Here is a 21,156-nt window from a genome sequence, read left to right as displayed (position 1 = left end):
TAGATCGAAGAAACGTTGATTAACCTTTCAGATAATTACAATTCCTGTGAAAAACCGAATCCATGAATTAGGGGAAAGAGCTAAGGAAGCGCAAGAAATGAAATCCAAGGGCTGACAGATTCGGACAAAAGAAAATGGAAAATGAATCTATCAGTACACATCTGAAATGAAAATACAGCCTATAAAATGTCCCTGAAAAAATATATATATGTATAACAAATGTCTCACAAATTTGGTTTCATGATAGGCTATATTCCATTGCCATCTATATATTCTGAACACTTATTTTTTTACCTCGCCAAAGGAAATTATTCCCCTTCAAATTTATAGGAAATTCAAAAGAAAACGAAAATCATTCACAAAACATATTTTACGAATAAAAAAATTAAACATTCTTCCTTTTTTTCTCGAATTTCTACACCACTCATGTTTTGAGATAGCCAAAGAAACGCGTTGGGAGGTTTTTATATTATTAATTATCGACCAGTTTCAATGATCTTTGTTATCCATCGATCCAAAAAGCATGAGAACGCAACATCTGCCCATTCTTTTAATTAATTTATTTTTATTACTTATAACATGTCTATAATATGTAAGGACAAGGCCTTTTACTTACTTTTTATCGTCGGCTACTCAAGTCTACAAAAAAGCACGGGCGTCACATTGGGAGGAGGGGCCGGGGGGGCACAAGAAAAATTGAATTATATTGTTATAGCAGTGACGGATCGAGCTTTCTCAATTGGGGTGGGTGGAAAAATATTTTTAGCATTTTTTTCCTGATCGGCCGCTTAAAAGCTGTTTGTTGTTGGATTTTGACGAAGCGCGAGCTAGTGTATTTTACACAATTACATTGACCTGAAGATTAACCATTCTGAGAAGGTTTTGTAATCATGAACAAGACTATGCGAACAGTAAAAACGAGTGCGAAGCGCACGAGCTGATAATTTTTAAATATAGGCTTCTGACCGGAAAGGGGACCTGCTAAGGATCTTTTGCAGTGACTCATCCCCGTAATCTCACCCCGCCTTAGTGCGAGCGCGAAATGTTTTGATATTCCGACCAAAAAACCGAGGGAATTCTAAGCACTGGTTTTGTTATTATGAGCAGATTGAGTATCTAACTAAACAATAAATTCGTGCGCGAAGCGCCGTGGCCCTCAAGTGGTGGTGCTGAAGCACCCAGAGATTTTTCTAAGGGGTGCGGCGTGTCTTATTCTCCATAGGCAGCCCCCTGGAATTCAGGAAGGTGTGGAAAAATAAAAAAAAAATGTAACCAAATGACATTCATTTTGTGGTGATTTTTTTTTTCATTTTGCTTTTCAAATTTCCACAAATTACAACCCCAGTTAAAAAATAAATTTCCCAGTGCCCTGCGAAGCGCGAGCTATCTTTTTTTATGTACTGACCTGAAAAGGGTCCTAAAGATGATAAGCCTACATATCTCACCGATCAAGAAATTTTACTTAGGCCTACAATCAGGCGCGGAACCAGGAGGGGGCCGAGCCGGCCCCGCCCCCCCCCCCTATTTTTTTGACAACCTGCAGAAAAAGTGTACTTTTTAACTTGAAACTACGAAAAACAGAAAGAAAAGTATAAAAGAGGTATTATACCCATGAAGTGTAATTTACAACCTCATAACGGCCGGCCCGACCCCGAAAGGAAACAAGAAAAAGGTGAGGGGAGAATTTGAAAATAGACTTTATTATAAAAAATTTCGCTAGCGCCTCGCGCTCGCATTGCCTGTGTAATGAATCCCATTCAAGAGGATTAAATGATACTTAATATATCCAGTTCTGAAATCAATTTGCACACATTATTTTAGCTCGCACAGCTTTCATTATTTTTTTTTTATTTACACAAACTGTTATATCAAAATTTTCAGATCGCGCTGCGCGCTCGCATTGTTGATTTGTGAGATGCATTTCCTCTTTGGAAATGCTTTCCAATATTTTTCAAAATGCTCCTTTAGTATATCAAAAAATTAAGCTTGTGCTTCGCATTCGCATTTAATTGTTTGAGACACACAGCTTGTTCTTTATTCAAATAAAAACGCGCTTAGACTGTCCAGTTTTCAGGTCAGAATAAAAAATTTTGAGCTCGCTCTTCGCACTCTCATTATTTGATTGGTGATACTTGTATCCTCTTCATTAATCACCAAAAAACTGTCCTAATTGAGTCCCTTTCGCGTTATTATAATAAAATATGGGATCGCGCTTCGCGCTCGCATTGTTTTGTTGGATACTTATCTTTGTTCATGATTATAAAAAATGCTCAGAATCTTCGGTTCTAAGGACATAAAATATCAAAGAATTTTAGCTCACGCTCCGCGCTCCCATTATATATTAAGACCACATGAGACACCTTATCTTGTTTATGACAATAAAACTAACATATACTTAAAACTCTAGTCTTTTGTTAGGACTATCCCTGAAAAACCAACAAAAAAAAAAACCCCAGATTATAGCGGCCAATCGAGAAAAATGTTGATGAAAATATTTTTCGCCCCCCCCCCCCCCCCATTGGCGAAAGCTGGATCCGCCCCTGACGATGGCACTGAAATGAACTGTTTGTCTTTAAAAAAATATGAAGTGGAAACGTATAAAAATACATGAATTATTCAAAAGCAATATGCAATCTGAAATTTTGGAGATAAAGACGTAAAAGTACATGGCACTTGGCACAGCTAAAACTGTGGTGTTTACCGGTGTACATAGGACCACACCATGCAGTTATTTTATACCTGTGTTAAATTGACAGTGTTAGTTTGACACCTATAGGTGTTATACAACACCTTTGATTGTTACATTTACACTCTTTGGTGTTGTGTTCAATCTCTAGGGTGTAATGTTAACACCTCAGGGTGTGGTCCTCTATCAACACTAACCGGTGTTAGTTTTAACACCGCAGTTATTACAGTATAACTATATTTCTATGCACTTTGTCAAATGCATGAACAGGGAATGCAGTGGCGATGCACGCGCTAAAATATTTGATAATTATATTGACTTGCAAATAGAGTATTCCTGCAAAAAAAATATTTGTAGGAATTGACCAAGAGGATAGGTATTTCACAGTCTAACTAATTAAATAATATAACAATGATAATGATAATAATAATGATGATTATAATAATGTTAATAATGATAATGATAATAATAGTAATAAAAATAATCAAATTACGTACATTAATCCGAAACTTGGGGAAGGGGCACGGCCATTAGCGTCCCACACCCTTATTTTTTTTAATTTATTTATTTATTTATTTTTATTTTATTCATTTATTTATTTATTATTATTTTTTAATTAATTAATTAATTGATTTATTCATTTATTATTATTATTATTATTTTTTTTTTTTTTTGGGGGGGGACTTGTCCCCATCCAGTCTCCCTGACAAAGAGACTGAGAATGAGAGGGGGTAGAGGTAGATGCCGGGGGGGTTAATTGGAAAGAAATTGTGTGTGTGAGGGTGTGTGTGTGTGTGCGTGGTAATGGTGTGTATATGAGCAGATCAAAAAATTGGGCGGGGTTTTGTTCCCCGCCCATGTCAAAATGAATAGAGAATGAAATGACTGAATAATTAATTAATCTCTAAAAAAAAGGGGAGGGGAGATGAGATAAAATGGAGTCCTGCTGCTAATTCCTCATGCACCCCTGAAAAAAGAGGCGGTTAGTAAAGGAATGATCCGGGGACAAAGGAAAACATTTAGCGTCCTCGCATATCCCCAAAAAAGGTAAAGGTAAAACCTGTAAAAATATCCTCGAGTATAGGGACCCCCCCCCTTTTTTTTCCATTGCTACTCAACAGAAATATCAAAGTCTAACTCAAAGACTAGGACACAAGAAAAGATTGACCAATCATCGTTCGCGATTCGCGACGTGTCATCAAACAAAACATCCGCAGCTAGCTGCTGAACTGACGCGTCAAATTTGAATCGTGCCAAAATTTAGTGAAAATTTCGCCGTATGTGACGATGGCTTTATTCTGATTAAGGAGAAAGTAAGCTCAAATTGACACCCACATTCTGGAGGTAAATAATATATGTATTTGTGTAAGTGGTATGTTTTATTAAATTCATAGCACAAATTTGGAAAAGTGAGTGAGGTAATGGCTAATGCAACTGCACTGCATGACCATCATGACCATGGTGCGTGTTAATACAAATGGGGGGTGTGCTGAACTGCGCGGTATGTATGAATGAATTGAATGAATGAACTGAACGGGTGAATCGTGCACGCATGCATTCAACAACATCGACATCAGTCAATTGGCATTCCTCAGCTCAGGCTCAGCTTGCGCGGCTTCATCTCGCAAATTCTAATGAAAGATGAAAAATGTTGTGTTAGCAAATTAAAGCAAGATCTATAGACAGCTGGCAGCTGTCTGTTTCGAGGAGTTAAAATTTACATGTAAATTTTGTTTTAAAATTAAATTTCTCCTCTTACACAGGTTACTCCCCTCTCTGACACGACACCTGGCGCTCGAATACTAGTATATCAGAGATGCCAAGATCAAAGACAAGCTATGCGTGAGATTTTCTGTGAATCTGAGTGAGATCATAGACATTGTGTACAATGTATATGGGGATAGGCTGTGATAGTTCATGTAGTTGCGTGAGACAGATTTGCAGGGATGAACAAGAGTCCAAAATGCTCGAGTCTCACGCATAATGCGTGAGACTTGGTAGCTCTGATATATATTCCTAGGCTCCCATGCACCAAAGGAAAAGGCAATTATAAAAATGCGCCAAACTGCTACTGCTAGTTATGTTTAGAATCTGAGGTTAACACTTCTGTACATGGGTAAAAATATATCGGTTGGCAACGTTTGGCTAAAAATGGATAGGGCCTAGAGATCTAGTTATGCCTGGTTACAAAATATCGCCAAAACTCCAAAGGCGATAAAAAAATAAAAGTAGAAGAGAGTTTACTCACAATATTTGTTGACATCGCCATCTTTGAACCTTTGTTAATGCAACCTAGTTACGTGACGCGTATAGAGGGCGGCAAAATCATGAGCAGTGCTAGATTAAAAAGTGCTAAAATGTCCCGCTTCAACCACTGAACTACATGTAGCAATACATATTTTCAGTTCAGTGGTTGAAGCGGGACATTTTAGCACTTTTTAATCTAGCACCGCTCATGATTTTGCTGCCCTCTAACGTATTTCATTGATTTTTGTCTATATTTCATAAGAATGTATGAAAAGAACTTTACCAAAATACAGATTATTATTCTGTTTTGGCCTGAAATGCACCAAAACGGGGAAAATAAACTTGAAAGGGGAAAAAACAGTGACTTACTTCAGCTGTCGCGTGACTTGACATTAATTCCTTGAAATAATGCACCAAGTGTCTTTAGCAGCTCTAGAGTCGAGAGCTTAGTCCTGGGAAATATACCAGTAACAATTGGTCTTAGGGGTGTTGGCCTGATCACGTTAAATTGCTGATCAATTTACAATGTAGATGAAGAAGTGTGTGTTGGAAAACAGAATTCTTGATCTCATAGAAGCTCATTTGATCATATATTTCTTATATTCTTGTTACAGCCTACTGCGTGGACCTCTACTAGTACATTTTAACATCGTTTGGGCAGTGCCTACGATAAACCACGTACATCGACCCAAACTGACTTTCGGGAAGTGATTTATTAATAACCATTTGCTGTTCATCATGCCTCTCAATTCGAAAAGAAATGGAGTAGTTACAGCCCAGGTAAATACATTTTTGTTTATTTTGAATTTATTGTGCTTTACCTTTATTCAAACTCTACATCATAAACCTGCTTTCAAATGATTCTGTTTGATATACATGTAACTAACTATAATGGCACACTGGGCATCCGGCAAGCATTCAAACTGTTCCACATACATGTACATTCTCATACATGGTAGGAATTTAAGAAAGATTCAAAGTTTGTTTTGAATTGTTATTTTCCAGGGAGAAATCAGAGATTCCAGTATTAAGATATTTTTACACTTACATATATATTACATATATCTTCAACTAATATTTTGTTTAGAAAAAATGACACATGATAAATAAGTGCAATTATTGGTAGACATCCATGTCTGTTTGACCACAGAACGGTTTTGTGAAGATGCACAATAGTAGCTATTGCAGATTATATTCCTCCATGCCGTATATGTAACCATTGATTTTATTAACTACATCAATTTTTCTTTAAAATCTCTTGTAGATTCGAGAGGACAAAGTTCCAATGATTACCAGGGCCAAGAGGAAGTCAAATGAAGTGATTGGAATACAGGGACCGAGTAAGAAGAGAGCGGCGTTTGGTGACATCACAAATGTAAGTGATGGGGATCATCTTGTGCAGTCAGTGATTTTTCACCAATAGATGTTATAAGCTACTGAAAATCCTTATATCTGATTGGTTGGGAGCAAATTAGTCAACGTAAATCACTGACGAAACCCTTCCATGGAATGCTCCCTTGATGATTTACATGTACATGTATGAAGGCTATGTTTATCAGTGTGTCTTCATAAATGAAATCCTCAAATCCAGATCAGGAATTCTTCAAAATCTCTGCATAGATTTTGGATAGCAAATCGTGAGTGTTTGTACTTGTTCTTTCAGAAATCTACAATCAGCCAATCTAATTAAAGGATTTCAGTAGCTTGTGACTCCGTTTGTAAGGAGGTGGAAGAGTAGAGCACCATTTTACAGAAATTGAAATTGATATTTACAATGGATTCTGTATTGCCTTGCTCATAGGGTCGTTCCAATAATTGGAGAAGTTGTAATTCATTCATATTCCAAAATTCAAATTAATTTGTAAAAGAGAATGAAAAATATTAGCATAGCCTATGCATTTTATGTGTGTATCTGGGGGCGTTTCATGAAAGGACTTGTCAGACATTTTATCCGACAAGTACCAGTTTATCCGACAGTTACCATAGGAACAGTGCCTCTCAGCCAATCAAAATCATGGAAAGATGTCAGATCTGACAACTTGTCGGATGAAAATATTGATGGAACGCTCCCCAGGTGACTGTCTGACTGATATCATTTTTTGTTAAAATCTTTTCTAGGCCTTCACCAGTAAAAATATTTTAGGGCAGCCCAAGAAAGGATTAGTGAAGAAGCCTCCTGTAAAATCCTCGATTCCGATCAAGGCCGTGTCAAAGGTCAAGGAGAATGTTACTAAAGACCATAGGGTACCTCCATTGGAAACAGAGAAAGCTTTGACGACCATCTTGCCAGAAATCCAACCAAGTACAAGGTAAAATACTTATTAATCCCTTTTTCTGGAAGACCAAGTCCATCCCAACAATGTGTGGTTTTGAATGAATAGTGAAAAATCAAACGAGTATTATGCCGAATATGTCATCAAATTAAATTATGTAATTAGATGACATTTCAAAGTTTTAATTAATTTTGAAAATATGATCATTTGCAAGATCTGGGGTCTGTTGCAGAAAGAGTTGCGTTTAAACGAAAGTCAAAAAATCAATCGTAAGTCCCAAATACGTGCTGTTAATTGGTTGAAACTTAAGATGCGCATCATTTTTAGAGTTGCGATTGAACGCAACTCTTTCTGCAACGGCCCCCTGGTAAGTATGCTGATGAGGGAACTGATGGCACAACCTGCTATTCTCTGTACTTTTGGATTTTTTTCCCTCATGACAGCATGGTTTGATCCCTTCATTTTCATTCTAAAAATATTTGAAGCCACTGCTGCCCAGTCTGAAGAATGTTTATTATCTTTCGTTCTCTTCCAGTGCCAAGGGTAATGAAATGGTCGAATCAATGAACAAGAAGAATCTGGTTTCATCTCCCAGTGTTGAGATCAAAGATGCAGTAAGTATCACTGGACACTACAAGGCTTAGGCTTGTTTAGTCTCACTTGGTTAGTCTCTTTTAAATGAATGTTTGGTTTATGAACATTTCATCTTGCCATGTAGACTGAGTAGCATTAAGACCAAATGGATTTGAGAAGAAACGGGTATATCCTAATTGAAATTAAACAAAATGGACAGTAGATGAACTGGTTGTAGAAGAAGTATTATACAAATAATGCATGTAAGCGCGTGAATGCAGGGCCAAATAATGAACGATGTGCGAGAAGAGCCAATGGATATACCGCACCGAGGTCCGCAGGACCGAGTGCAGTATATCCATTTTGCGAGTCGAGCACAGAGTTCATTATTTAGGTCCTCTATGCAAAAGAATGCGTGCATTGTTTGTTTTATATAACCCCCCCCCCCTCCACCCATGTTACTGAGTTGCCCCGAATGCTATTTTGATCTAAATTCTAGGTAATTCCAGACCTCGCATTATCCTGCACTCTGACGTCAGAGTGCAGGATAGTGCATTTTGGATGCCATAGTGGGATTTGTTGAATATCATATGATCCGATTTGGACCAATCAGATTACGGAACATTCTTGGGAGTTGTATAATAGGCCATGTGGGATGAGACCAAATAGAAAGAGAGAGTGGGTGTTGGCCTTTAATGTAGTTCAATAATTTACCATCATAGGAGGATGTTAATGGATATAACAGAATTATTCCTCAGATTGTCCAAACTTTCAATACACCCATAAATTTTGTTTTGATGTCTGATTTCACATTAACCTAAATGTAGTGTAGTAAAGTATTACACTGTATTGTTAGTGCATGTTAGTGTATTATACGTTCCAGTGCTCTCCTGGCCTGATGAGTCACTATCATTCAGTCTTCAAGATACATGTACGTCACATGCGGGTTGGACCCGACGATCTCCGAACCAAGCGGAGGGATGAGAACAGACAGACAGATTGAAACAGTATATTACTTTTCACCCGACTTGAATATGCACCTGAACATGAAATGTGTTTGCATGTTATTCTCTGAAGGAAATCTGAAAGAACTTGTACAACCCATTTTACAACCTACTAGCAGGCTAGCTTCCGACATTTATCAAATATTCGGTGTCCCTGTTCTTGGTGAGCTTTCATTTTTGCAAGAAATCATAGTAATTCAGTCATAAATAGGTGTTTGCGTAGATAACTCACCCCATGGGTGCAAGAAAACCAAAGTGACGCGTTTGAAAGGAAGTCCTTTTCTCTGTTCTTATCCCAGGTTGCAGCTATCTCACTGGAATCTGATGAGGTAGAGGAAGAACGGGTTCTATCAGAGGAAGAGACGGAAGAGATTGAGGAGTACACAGACATTGATGCAGAGAACTTGGGTGATCCTAACCTGGCTCCGAATTATGCTGCAGACATTTTCAAATACCTCAAAGAAAAGGAGGTAGGACCATCTTTCATTCAATTCATTTCAATCATATCAGGGACTCCTGCTGCAAATAAGAATGATATGTGGTAGATGGTTGCTATTCTGTACAATTTCTGTATTTTCACCATTGCTGTTTTATATTATGGATATTTGATTATCACAGGGCATGTTGACCTAAAGTCCAGTTTGGCTTCTTTGAGAGGGTCAGGAAAGCTATTATTTCTGAAGCTGAACACAGAAGAATGCAGAGTACAACTCTAGCATCACTCCGTCACACTAGTCTTGAGGACGCAATGATGATGATTTTTTTAGATATGTCATATATTTCTTCATCATTGACGTCTTGACACTCTCTCCATAGTGCCTTCAGCGAACGACCAAAACAAAGATGGATTCCCCCCAAAAATCCATCCTTTTAAACCGAAGTCAAGAGCATTCATTTAATTTTATTAATTCTTACACCTTCCTACGCCTAATGCGTAGGAAGGTTTTAAATATTACTATTTAAAAATGTAAAAAAATGAAGATTTCTTACCTAACTGATGCCGCGTAGACCCCTCGTTCCACATGTAAACAACGGAAATACAATAGCGTCGACCCTTGAACCGCTTATGTATGACGTACTTCCGGAAAGCAATGCCGTCTTAACGAACAATTTAGAGATAAAAAATCTTATTTAACAAATATTAAAATTTATTTTGTGATCATAAATAATTTATATATATTGATATGAATTATTTATGATCACGAAATAAATTCTAATATTTGTTAAATAAGATTTTTTATCTCTAAATTGTTCGTTGAGACGGCATTGCTTTCCGGAAGTACGTCATACATAAGCGGTTCAAGGGTCGACGCTATTGTATTTCCGTTGTTTACATGTGGAACGAGGGGTCTACGCGGCATCAGTTAGGTAAGAAATCTTCATTTTTTTTACATTTTTAAATAGTAATATTTAAAACCTTCCTACGCATTAGGCGTAGGAAGGTGTAAGAATTAATAAAATTAAATGAATGCTCTTGACTTCGGTTTAAAAGGATGGATTTTTTGGGGAATCCATCTTTGTTTTGGTCGTTCGCTGAAGGCACTATGGAGAGAGTGTCAAGACGTCAATGATGAAGAAATATATGACATATCTAAAAAAATCATCATCATTGCGTCCTCAAGACTACCGTCACACACTGACCCTGACATAGGTGTAGTGGTGAGGGGTAGTATGCACAGTTTGCATTATTCGATATTACTTGCTATTAAGCCGGCCAGCGCACACTATGCAACGTGATTGCAGTATAAAGACCTAATTGCAGCAAAATCGCAGAGCGCATCAACCTGTAACGCACTGCAACTGTGATCCAATTGTTGCAGAAGAATCACAGACCAAATCTCAGAATGACATGTTAACTCTTTCTGCGATTTCGCTGATTTCAAGCCAATGGGATTTGTCGGAGACAAAGACATTTTGCCCAATTTGCTGCGCTCTTGCATTGCAGACACCGTACACGCAAAAGAAGAGGTGCCATGGAGATGCAGCTAGTTGCAGAGCTGAAGCAATATGCCATCGCGTCACATAGTGCTCTGGGCTTTTGTCTCAAATCCCCATTTTTTCTGACTGTATGTATGACTTTTGATTTTTTTCCCATGTTTATTTTAGGAATCAAGTCAGATCGATGACTACTTCAGTAGACAGAAGGATATCACCCGTCACATGAGGTCTGTCTTGGTTGATTGGCTTGTTGAGGTCCAGGAGAACTTTGAACTCAATCACGAAACGCTCTACCTGGCAGTCAAACTCACAGACATGTACCTCGCAAAGTGCAAGATTGCCAAGGACCTACTGCAGCTCCTAGGAGCAACCTCGCTTTTCATTGCCTGCAAATTTGATGTAAGTGAACTAGAGGTTGATCAAAGTTGGTTACAGATTGGCAACTTGTTAGGGTTTTTTCAAGTTTAAATGTATTGATTGTTGTGTAAAACTTTTTAAAAAAATTGTGAGGGCTGCTGAGAAGTCTACTTATTGTGCCTAGAGAATTGAATGCACCGTGTCATGGGCAGACGTGATTGATGAATCAAGGGTATTTCAAGCAAGATATTTGTGGATAATCACCCAGAGCCCCCCCCCCCCCTTTCTTTTGATTATTGATTGCGTTTGAAACTTGAATGAAGAGCTTTTCTACAGTGATTTTCACTAACAATTTTGCTTTGAGCCAACCAGATACACAGATATCTGTATCTTATAACAAAGTATAGTCTGTGGACTTCACAATTAAAAAGATATGGAGGTTCAGGGTGATAACTGCCAACATTTTTAAAACCGCCCTATTGATTACCAAATATCCATCATAGATTGCTGGTATAAAAAATATCACTCAGTTTGGCATGTGGAGCATCTTTTTTCAATAAATCTTTGATTAATTTATAATTGATTTGCCAATGATAATCGTGAATATGTGCTGCCATTTATTTTCCTGTTTCACAGGAGCGTATACCACCAGCCCTTGATGACTTCCTGTACATCTGTGACGATGCATACTCTAGGACGCAGTTCACCGATATGGAGAGGAAGGTACTAAGGGTTGTCAACTTCTCTCTTGGTGTCCCGCTCTCCTACAGATTCCTCAGAAGATATGCAAAGGTAATCGTCAATTCATCACCAGACAGAAATAGTCACTTGGTCTACACCCGCTTCATATCCTTTCCATTTGGTCTTATAACACATGGTCTAATCCTTAGTCATTTTATTTCTTTATTTATTCATTGCAACCATGACAGTTGGATTATTGACAATTCAAAGAAGTACAATTAAATTAACAATTACATATCAAATAAATATTTAAAAACCAGTGAGAAATTTGTAACAATATACACTGTACATTAATACCAAAAACAAACAGGAAATAATCAGTATAAGAAGGAAAACGGAATATGAAGAATAAGCAGGGAATGAAAACAAGAATATCAATTCAAAGCTGACAAAATACTCACATGAAAGAGGGTGTGGGGGTAAACAACCTGATCATCTAGATTTACCAACCATTTTGTCTATGTAATATCCGTTCAGCCCATTTATCTCAGTAAGAGTTCAGATTTTTAGCTGATTTCAGATTTTTTGTTATTTTATTTTTAGCTTAATTTCAGCTTATCTTGGGCTTTCCTCTGTACAAAAAGTATGGGAGCTTTTTTCTATTTCAGACTTTTTCAACACTCTTCAGCTTTTTTCAGATCTTTTCAGTTGTGACCACTCACACCCTTGAGTAAGGCTGTACCCATTTAGTCTGATATTCACTATGGTCTATCATCATTTAGTCTATATGATAAGATGAACTGTTTGTGAACAGAATTATCTCTCAACAAAATAACAAGTTTTAAGCTACATGTTTAACCCTAATTCTCCGGGGGCATAATGGCCCCCCCCCCTCGACAATTTTCGCGATATATCTGCTGCGCAAATTTTTTTGACCTCGCCGCTCACTGACTTTCTACTTTCAAGTCTCGCGCAAATTTTGAGACCAAATAGTTGACGCCCGCGCACACGGTTACGACATTACGCAACATTATGTAAGTGCATGTCAGACCCAAAATTGCTTATTAACGTGATTTCATGTACAAATCCAATGCAAATTGTGTATTTAGCCAAAATTCATAAATGTATCATTATTTCTACTTTTACTGATTAAAAATTAATTAATTTTGTCTTGTTTATGATCAGAATTAGGTCTGCAAAAATTCCATCGAAAAAACAAAAAGTTAAAAACAAAGAAATAAGAATAAAAAAAAAAACAATTAAAAAAATACATAAGAAAAAAAATTGCGATACCAAATATTTATATTTTTATTACATTGATCAGGATCCTACGAAGAGTCTGAAAAAATAGTATATTTGAGGCAGTATGATAGCTGATTAGAGCAAATGTTTTATTTTATGAATAAATTAGCATAATTAAGTCCTTATAAGAAAAATCTTACTTTTTGGAAAAAAAATTGACCATACAGCCTTGTAGATAATATCGCACACTCCCACTTTTCAAATTGAGATCTCGGGGGGGGGGGGGGCAGAATCAGCCCTAAAGAAAGTGCTAAGAGAAGTTTGATAAAGAAAGTGTTATTAATCATTTTTTCATTTTTTTTTTCATTCATTCATTTTGGTACAAAATACTTCCTTGTTAAAACAGTTGGGAGACTGATACAAACAAAGATTACAATGTAAACATAAATTTCATAGTTACATAAATGAAATGAAATAGTTAAATAATATAAAGTAACAATTAATTAATTGATGTTGGTTGCACTTACAAGGTAATTCTAGATGAGAGCACGTTACAAAATTATTTCCAAAGATATTTAAAAAAAAAAAGAAAAGCTGTAATATGGTAATGATAACTGAAGTACATGCACTAAATTCAATAAACAAATCTATAAATTGTGGAGAAGGTTGAGATTGGGATATAAAAATCGCAAAGCGGAAGGTTCACATGGATAAATAAAAATGGAATTATGTTATTAAAATAACATGTTTGTTATGTAATCTTCTCTTGATACAGTGTGCCCATGCCACCCTGGAGACGCTTACCCTAGCTAGGTTCATCCTAGAACTCTCATTGATGGAGAGTACATTCATTACCATGGCTGATTCCCTTATAGCATCCTCTGCTCTCCTTCTAGCTTTCAGGATGAAAAGCAATGGCACTTGGGTAAGATATTCTTTTTTATACAACTCCTAAAAATGTTCTGTAATCGGATTGGTCCAAATCGGATCACATGATATTCAGCGAATTGCACTATTGCATCCAAAATGCACTATCCTGCACTCTGATGTCATACCAAAAGTACTATCCTGCACTCTGACGTCAGAGTGCAGGATAGTGCGAGGTGTGGAATTATCTAGAATTATCTAAAATTTAGATCAAATATAGCATTCGGGGCAACTCAGTAACGTATGGGGTACGAGGAGGTTGTATAAAACAAACAATGCACGGATTCTTGTGCATAGAGGACCTAAATAATGAACTCTGTTCTCCACTCGCCAAGTGGATATACCGCACTCGGTCCTGCGGACCTTGTGTGGTATATCCATTGACTCTTCTCGCACATCGTTCATTATTTTGCCCTGCATGCACGCGCTTACGTGCATTATTTGTATAATAATTTCTATTTTTTCTCGGTCTGTCTCTCTGTCTCTTTTTACACCCTATTTTGGAGTTGCCAACTAGTCCTGATTTTCAGTTCAGAAAATTGAGAAGACTGATGGTTTCATGTAAAATACTGATTATATCTAAAGTTTCAGTTTTATGTGTTGTCTTTTCTTTGAAAATACCGATTTCCTCACTAAAATGCTGAATTTCAGCGTTTAGAATACCAAAGTGGTTTTGCTCATGTCGGCAGCTCTGCTCTTTCACTTTGCCAGACTTTACACATCATCTTCACACAACTAGGATTTTTTGCTGTAATTTATGATTTTAGATTGTCAAGTATTGAAAATGCTTCACATTTGTTTATTGTGTTTTAGGATGCTACACTGAGACACTATTCAGGTTACAAGGAAGAAGATTTGAAGCAATGCATGTACCAGCTTAACTCAATGCTAAACAGAGAACCAAACAAACAACTTGCCACTGTCAGGAACAAGTACTCTCATCCGTAAGTTGCACTTTGCTTCTTTCTTTCTCTTTCCATTATGTCAAGATCCTTAAAGAGAAATGCAAGTAGTTACAATAAATACTGATTTCATGAGAAAGTCTGTAAAACAAGGCTTAATTGTCAATATATCATTGAGGATCTAGATCTGGTACAATTACATAAACTGAACTTTGTGAAATCTTGAAATCTACACTGAAAAATGTTCACACTGAAGATCACCAACACAGTTAAGCGCACGTGGGACAGTGTATAATTATTGCCTTGAAATGTCATGCCCGACGCTTGACCCGAATCCTGTGCTTGTTTGCTGATTTCTCAGCAATTACACAATTTCTTCCAGAATCCTTTGGCACATATGTTTTATTTATACAAACGGACACTTTGGTGGTCATTTCATTGGATTCTGTACGAACTCATTTTGATTTCGTTACCACAACTGGAATTTACCTTTAACATTGTGTATTGTAATGTAACTGCAATTGCCATTGATTTTCATTTTTGTGGTATCGTACATGTACATAGCACAGAGCATTTATAGTGAAATATTCTTAAACCAGGTGCAGAGATGCCAACCAGTACGATTTTATCGTATTTAGTACGATAAAACAAGTAAAATACGACAGTACGATTTTGGCCATCAAAAATACGATTTCCCGACTTTCTGTCATTGTCCTGTTTTTGTCCCATATATGTGTGCTGTGTACATGTATAAGCACAGTTTCAAATTTCCAAGTGCGTCTTTTTTTCAGTACCATGAAAAGTGAGCTAAGTCCGTCTTTTTTTTTCCTGTAATACATGTACGCGCATGCTTCCAGTAGCGGTAACAGTTTTTCCCTACTTCACCATGTGCAATTTCTAATGCACACATTTCTAGTCGGGATATCACAATTCTGTGATATAGTAATTTGAATTGCACAGGAGATAAATCCCCGTTCACAGAACATAGGATGTACATGTGCGAGTCTTTTATCCTCACAGTCGCCGACTTTGCTTGTCAAAACGGAGCCTTATTAATCCAAAATCAATAGTTGTGAATTATAGATTTTTAATTTCTTTCTTGGTGAGGGGTAAATATCAGACAATAAATCATCAAACAAGGCTCCATCTAAAAAAAATAGGAGGACGCCGTGCACTTGAGTGTGGTACTTGTATGCTGTTAGCTAGCCAGTTTGAGCTCAAGTTCTCTGCCAGAGCTCTGGGTGAGAATTCTATCAGTAATGGCCTAAGTGATGGTGATTTTCTGTTTCAGATAGAGTTTGGATTTCATGTCAATTTTTGAAAACTGTCAAAAAACTTCATGATTTCTTCATTGTGATGAATATTTAAGTTATTAATGAATACATTTTCACAGAATTTAGACTCTCCCAGAATGAAAGGCATTTTCTGTGAAGATCTGCGTTTTCAAATAACTTGTGAAAAACTTAAGGTACATGAACCTACAATACATGTACATTTAAAAACTTACATGTAGCCTGTGGCTATGTGCTGGAATTTGAATAGACTGAGTTAGATATTGATTTGATTTCTTCATTTCTTTAACATAATTTATATGCAATCCAAGTGCACCTCACAGTCACAATCATACACAAACACTCACCCACAACCGTGATTCTAACCATGAAAAAAACACTTTATTTTTTTCTAAATTTATTATTTGATCTGAATTCTCTCTTTTTTATATGTTCATTTTATTCATTTATTTAGATTTTTTTTTTTGGGGGGGTCATTGTTTGTGGTTCATTAAAGATGAAAAGTAAATAAGCCCATGTAAAGGGGATGTTGAGTGAGGGTGTCAAAACACACTTAAACATTTAAATCTGATTTCTTAGTTGTTTGATAAGCCTATTACTTAGCATGCTATTTCTGTACTAATTAAAAAATTGCAGGAGCTGCGCTTACTATAAACAAATTTGGAGTGTGGTTCACAGTTATATTCTTTTTTTTTAATTGCCCCTGGTTCCAGAAAATTGCCCCCGGTTCCTGTATAAAGCCTGCGAGCCGGGGGCAATTTAAAAAAAAAAATTGCCCCCGGCCTGCAGCTGCTTAATTCAATGCTCGCACTGGTCATGTTGAGTTTTCGTGAAAATCTGATTTTTCACTAAAAAATATGATTTTTGAGGATATTCAGTCTGATTTTTTGTGTCAAGAGGTTGGCATCTCTGCAGGTGGAGAGAAATTCTTTTCTATTTATGTACAGAGTAATAATGGTTTTATATTTAATAATAGTCCGCCTGTTTGCAGTTCTTTTCAAGTGATTTAGACCATCTAATCAATGCTCATGTGATTCTTAGAGAATGCTTGGTTTCAGCCAAACTTCTGGCCAGGGACAAAGTAAGATGATGACTTTGCCACAAGGCAATTCGTCTGCTGGTCATTAATCTTATTTTACGTTGAACGATGGCATCCAAATGGTGTCTGATTCTCCTGTGAGCGCTGACAAATATGTGCCTTTGAAGTTTGCATGGATGATTAATTTACCTGTGGGTTGTTCACCATTTCTTTCTTTCTCTCTCTCTCTTTCATACAGATTGTTCTATGAGGTAGCCAAGATCCCATGCATCGACCCATTGGAGTTATGATGCAGTACCTAACTCACCATCACCGTTGTCTATCAGGAATCGCCACCACCATTCAGGTCATCCATGGTCATCGAATGTCCAAGAAAAGCCTTCGCTATCAAGCCTTGGTCAGCGAGACATGAAGAAAATACTCTCGTTTGCCAAATCATATCATCGGATTACAATTCATGTTCAGGGGCATATCCAGCCGGAGTACTAAGACAGCACTTTTGAGATTGTACATAAACGATACTGGCCCTCAAAGTGGTATTGTATCTAACTTGGCTGGATGTACCACTGATCCAGTCAATCCATCTTTGATGTACTGTTACCAATTCAAGGACCCTACACATCTCTGTAATTTAGGCCCTGGGTTTGTATCATTGCGGAGAGGTGTACTTGTGTAGTCTTTGCTAGGCATCATATAGTGCTGAGATTTGGCCATTATGAATTTTCTTTTTATTACTTCTTTGCCTTACCTCTACCTTTTTTTGTCATTGGTGAAGATGGTGCTAGAAAATTCAGCCTTTTTCGCAACTTTTTTCAACCTGCTGTCCAAACAAGCAAGGGACTTCAAATCGTTTTGTAGTGATAATAAAGTTTTACTGGGTAGTCTTGTGTCAAACCAAAGAAAATGGGTGAATTAGAGGTGAAACTGTTGTGCCGTATAGGATGCAAAGATGTCCCGTACAACACACAACATTTTCGCCTCTAATTTAACCACGGACGAGATATTTTTTTGGTTTGCCACTTTTTCACAAGACTATCCAGTTGTGCTCTATTATAACCACAAAACAATTGAAGTTCCTTGTGTGTTTGGACCGCAGGTTGAAAGATGATGTTAAAATGGCTAATTTTTCTAGCGTGGATATGGAATGGAACCTTTGTTGAATGGAATCTCTTTAATATATCATTGTCTGGCTGGTAGAAGGACATTGGGACTTGCCCCTACATCAATCTGTTAGTCAGACAGAAGGATGTTATCTCCCCTGCACTAGCTGCACTATTTGTGCAGCGTGCGCTTGAGTTAACGCCCCTATGCCAGATGCACATGCCGCAACATCATCGCACATGTGCCACAGCCAGGCAACGATATCTTATTAAAATCATGGTATTTGACCATGTTTGAGAAGGGTTTTCATTGATAGTATCTGTCATTCCTAGTTAAGACGAATATCATGTGTCAATTTGGTATTCAGTCTGTTGGCGCACTAATTCAATACTGCCCCTGCAGTGTGTGGAGAGTCCTGAAAATACATTGTACATGGATGATGATTGGGATTTTATCTAGAAATGTTTTTAAACACAATAACAGCTCGGAGAAAGCTAGGGTTTAGAGTTTGGGACACACGTGGCAACATTCTTTTGCCCGGAAAGAGTTCTCTGCAGGAATTGGGTAACACACTGAAGCTGCCACCATTGTCACATTAACAGCCCTTTCTGAGCTGCTCAAAATAAAAATGTTCAAACAAACAAAAAACTGGAAAAAAATGTTCAAATTTTGAGATACAAGGTCCATTTTCATATTTACAGCCCTTCCTGAGCTGCCATCAAAATGTTCAAACTAAAAAAAAAGACCTGAAATTCTTTTTTCAAATTTTGAGATACAAGGTCCATTTTCATATTTACAGCACTTCCTGAGCTGCCATCAAAATGTTCAAACTAAAAAAAAAGACCTGAAAAAAAATGTTCAAATTTTGAGATACAAGGTTTTAACACTTAGTGACCAGATGGATTTCCACTCAATGATGAAAATGATGGCAGAGGTCATATCTTTTGCAGCTTTTTACCTCTTGTTTTTAGAGATTTTATGATGGATGATGAGTATTTGTTACGTGTATATAAGATCAGTATTTTCATGATTCAGGTGCCAAGTCAGTAAAACATTGTATATGCATTTTTTTTTCATGGGCTTTCTTTTATTTTAAATGAAATTGTGGTCCTCTCATTATCCTTAAAAAAAAAGAATGTTTCATTAATCAGTGCTTTGGATTCAATGGGAAATATGGAGATCGGCTAATACCTCCATGATTTAATTTGGCGTAAGTGTCGTTCTAAGGGGATGAATTTGTGAAATGATCTCCTCAGCTCAGGCAAAATTATGTTCATTGATTTATATTCATTGATCTTTCTAATTACAAGACTTTCTTATAATATAATGTCATTTAAAAAAAAAAGTTACCTCTATTGTATGTAATCATTGTATAAAATTACAAAAGCACTCTGATCTCTCTTCCTCTTTCTTTCTGTCTTTTCTTATTTTTACATCTCCTCACTTCCAACTTTTCTTCTTTTTTTCCAAATAACTTGCTAAAAATCAAGCTTTTCTGATTAGTTGCTTTACAATGTACGTTCTGTTCCCTTCTTTGATTTTCCTTTTTAGATTAGCTTTATTTAATTTTCCATCAATTTTGATATTTCAGTGCCCACATTCATTTATGAATGCTCTCTATTAATTATTTATTTTTATCATGAAAAAACAAAAATCAAAGGGTTTTTTTTCAATTATGTCTGTCATTTATAAACTTACTAATAAACACAAACCACAGTTCTTTTAATCTTGCACTTTTTAAAATTCTTTTATTCAACCGCATAAAACACAATTTAATCATTACCGATCATGAATTTTTTGTATCACATTTCTAATGAAATTTCTAATGCATATCTGTAAAGAGAAATTATGAAAACTGATATATCCGTTCATATATGCATTGTGCCTAACATCTTGTATATATTATATGTATAGTATGTTGTAAATATGATTAATTAGTACGAGTATGAGAAATGTTTGTGAGTTGATGTAATGTATGAATGAAGATATGGGACACATTACGTCACCCGTTTTACTTGGCTACAAGATAAATGTTGAGGAAATGCACTTCTAACTTGGCAATATTTTAGATGATCAATTTCAATCAATTGAATTTCCAATTTGCATTTACAAAAAAAAGAAAATAAAAATGGAAAACATAATTGAAATGTACCAAAATGACACATGTAATAATTTTTTGAATTGGTTGTTTTGGATAAGGGTTTTTTTTCACTGAAATCAACCACTGGTATGAGCTAGGCTCTGAAACATTAAAAAAAAATAATTTGATTGTAATAATGAATTTTTGCACATCCTGTACAGAAATATTCATTAAAATGTCTGTATGTTGCAGGGCCAAGATGTTTGCCATGGGTCAAAGTGCATGTACATTTGTATTTTTAACAACTTTTTATACAAAATAATGCAATTTGTTTCAGACACTATTTTGAAACAATACCAATCCATTGACCATGATTTTATGAGTTATTTTTTATGAATCTATTTATTGGGAGAATATTCATTTAACTTTTTAACTGAGAGATTTTCAATAATTCACTGAAACTTTTAGTAAGAAAAAAAAGATGATGACCAATCCATTACTTTTTGTAGTCTTTTATGAGTGATCAGTCTGTATCTCTTTTGAGTGCCCTAGCAGACTTGATTAAAAGATTTTTGGCATTGAAAATTAGTTATATTCTATTTCTCTTTAATTCCATTAAGAATTGATCACCTTGAAATATTGCACTACATAATTGACCATGGTATTTTCCTTGTCTCCATGAATTCTTGTTTAAAAACTCATTGGTAACTTGTGGCATAATCACATTGTACTGTGTATCATTAAAGGAGAATGAAACCTTTGGAACAAGATAGCTTGTGTGAAAACAGAAAAATCAAAGAAACAGATCAACGAA

General features: G+C 36.3%; 1 protein-coding gene and 1 long non-coding RNA gene across 2 annotated transcripts; one reads left to right on the top strand and one right to left on the bottom strand.

The window, feature by feature from the left end:
• Positions 1 to 3,883: 3,883 nt before the first annotated feature.
• On the top strand, positions 3,884 to 19,014 carry LOC121429467 (G2/mitotic-specific cyclin-B3-like). The gene is made up of 11 exons (XM_041626485.1): positions 3,884 to 4,030; positions 5,548 to 5,713; positions 6,198 to 6,308; positions 7,052 to 7,242; positions 7,742 to 7,820; positions 9,083 to 9,253; positions 10,890 to 11,120; positions 11,715 to 11,870; positions 13,777 to 13,926; positions 14,742 to 14,872; positions 17,400 to 19,014. The coding sequence occupies exons 2-11, from the start codon at positions 5,672 to 5,674 to the stop codon at positions 17,449 to 17,451; spliced, it is 1,314 nt and encodes a 437-aa protein (XP_041482419.1). The 5' UTR covers positions 3,884 to 4,030; positions 5,548 to 5,671; the 3' UTR covers positions 17,452 to 19,014.
• LOC121429468 lies at positions 18,936 to 21,156 on the bottom strand. The gene is made up of 2 exons (XR_005971938.1): positions 19,107 to 21,156; positions 18,936 to 19,008 (listed from the first exon to the last, which is right to left on the bottom strand). It is a non-coding gene; the product is annotated as an uncharacterized LOC121429468 (long non-coding RNA).

Source organism: Lytechinus variegatus, chromosome 16, assembly GCF_018143015.1.
Source record: "Lytechinus variegatus isolate NC3 chromosome 16, Lvar_3.0, whole genome shotgun sequence".
Lineage (NCBI taxonomy): Eukaryota > Metazoa > Echinodermata > Echinoidea > Temnopleuroida > Toxopneustidae > Lytechinus > Lytechinus variegatus.
The sequence above is the reverse complement of the archived record's forward strand: the minus strand, read 5'-3'. Positions and strand labels throughout refer to the sequence as shown.

Coding starts and splice junctions, on each gene's coding strand:
- LOC121429467 (XM_041626485.1), top strand. CDS start 5,672: ATGCCTCTCAATTCGAAAAGAAATGGAGTAGTTACAGCCCAG. Junction 7,243..7,741: donor GAAATCCAACCAAGTACAAG/GTAAAATACTTA, acceptor GTTCTCTTCCAG/TGCCAAGGGTAATGAAATGG. Junction 9,254..10,889: donor AATACCTCAAAGAAAAGGAG/GTAGGACCATCT, acceptor TGTTTATTTTAG/GAATCAAGTCAGATCGATGA.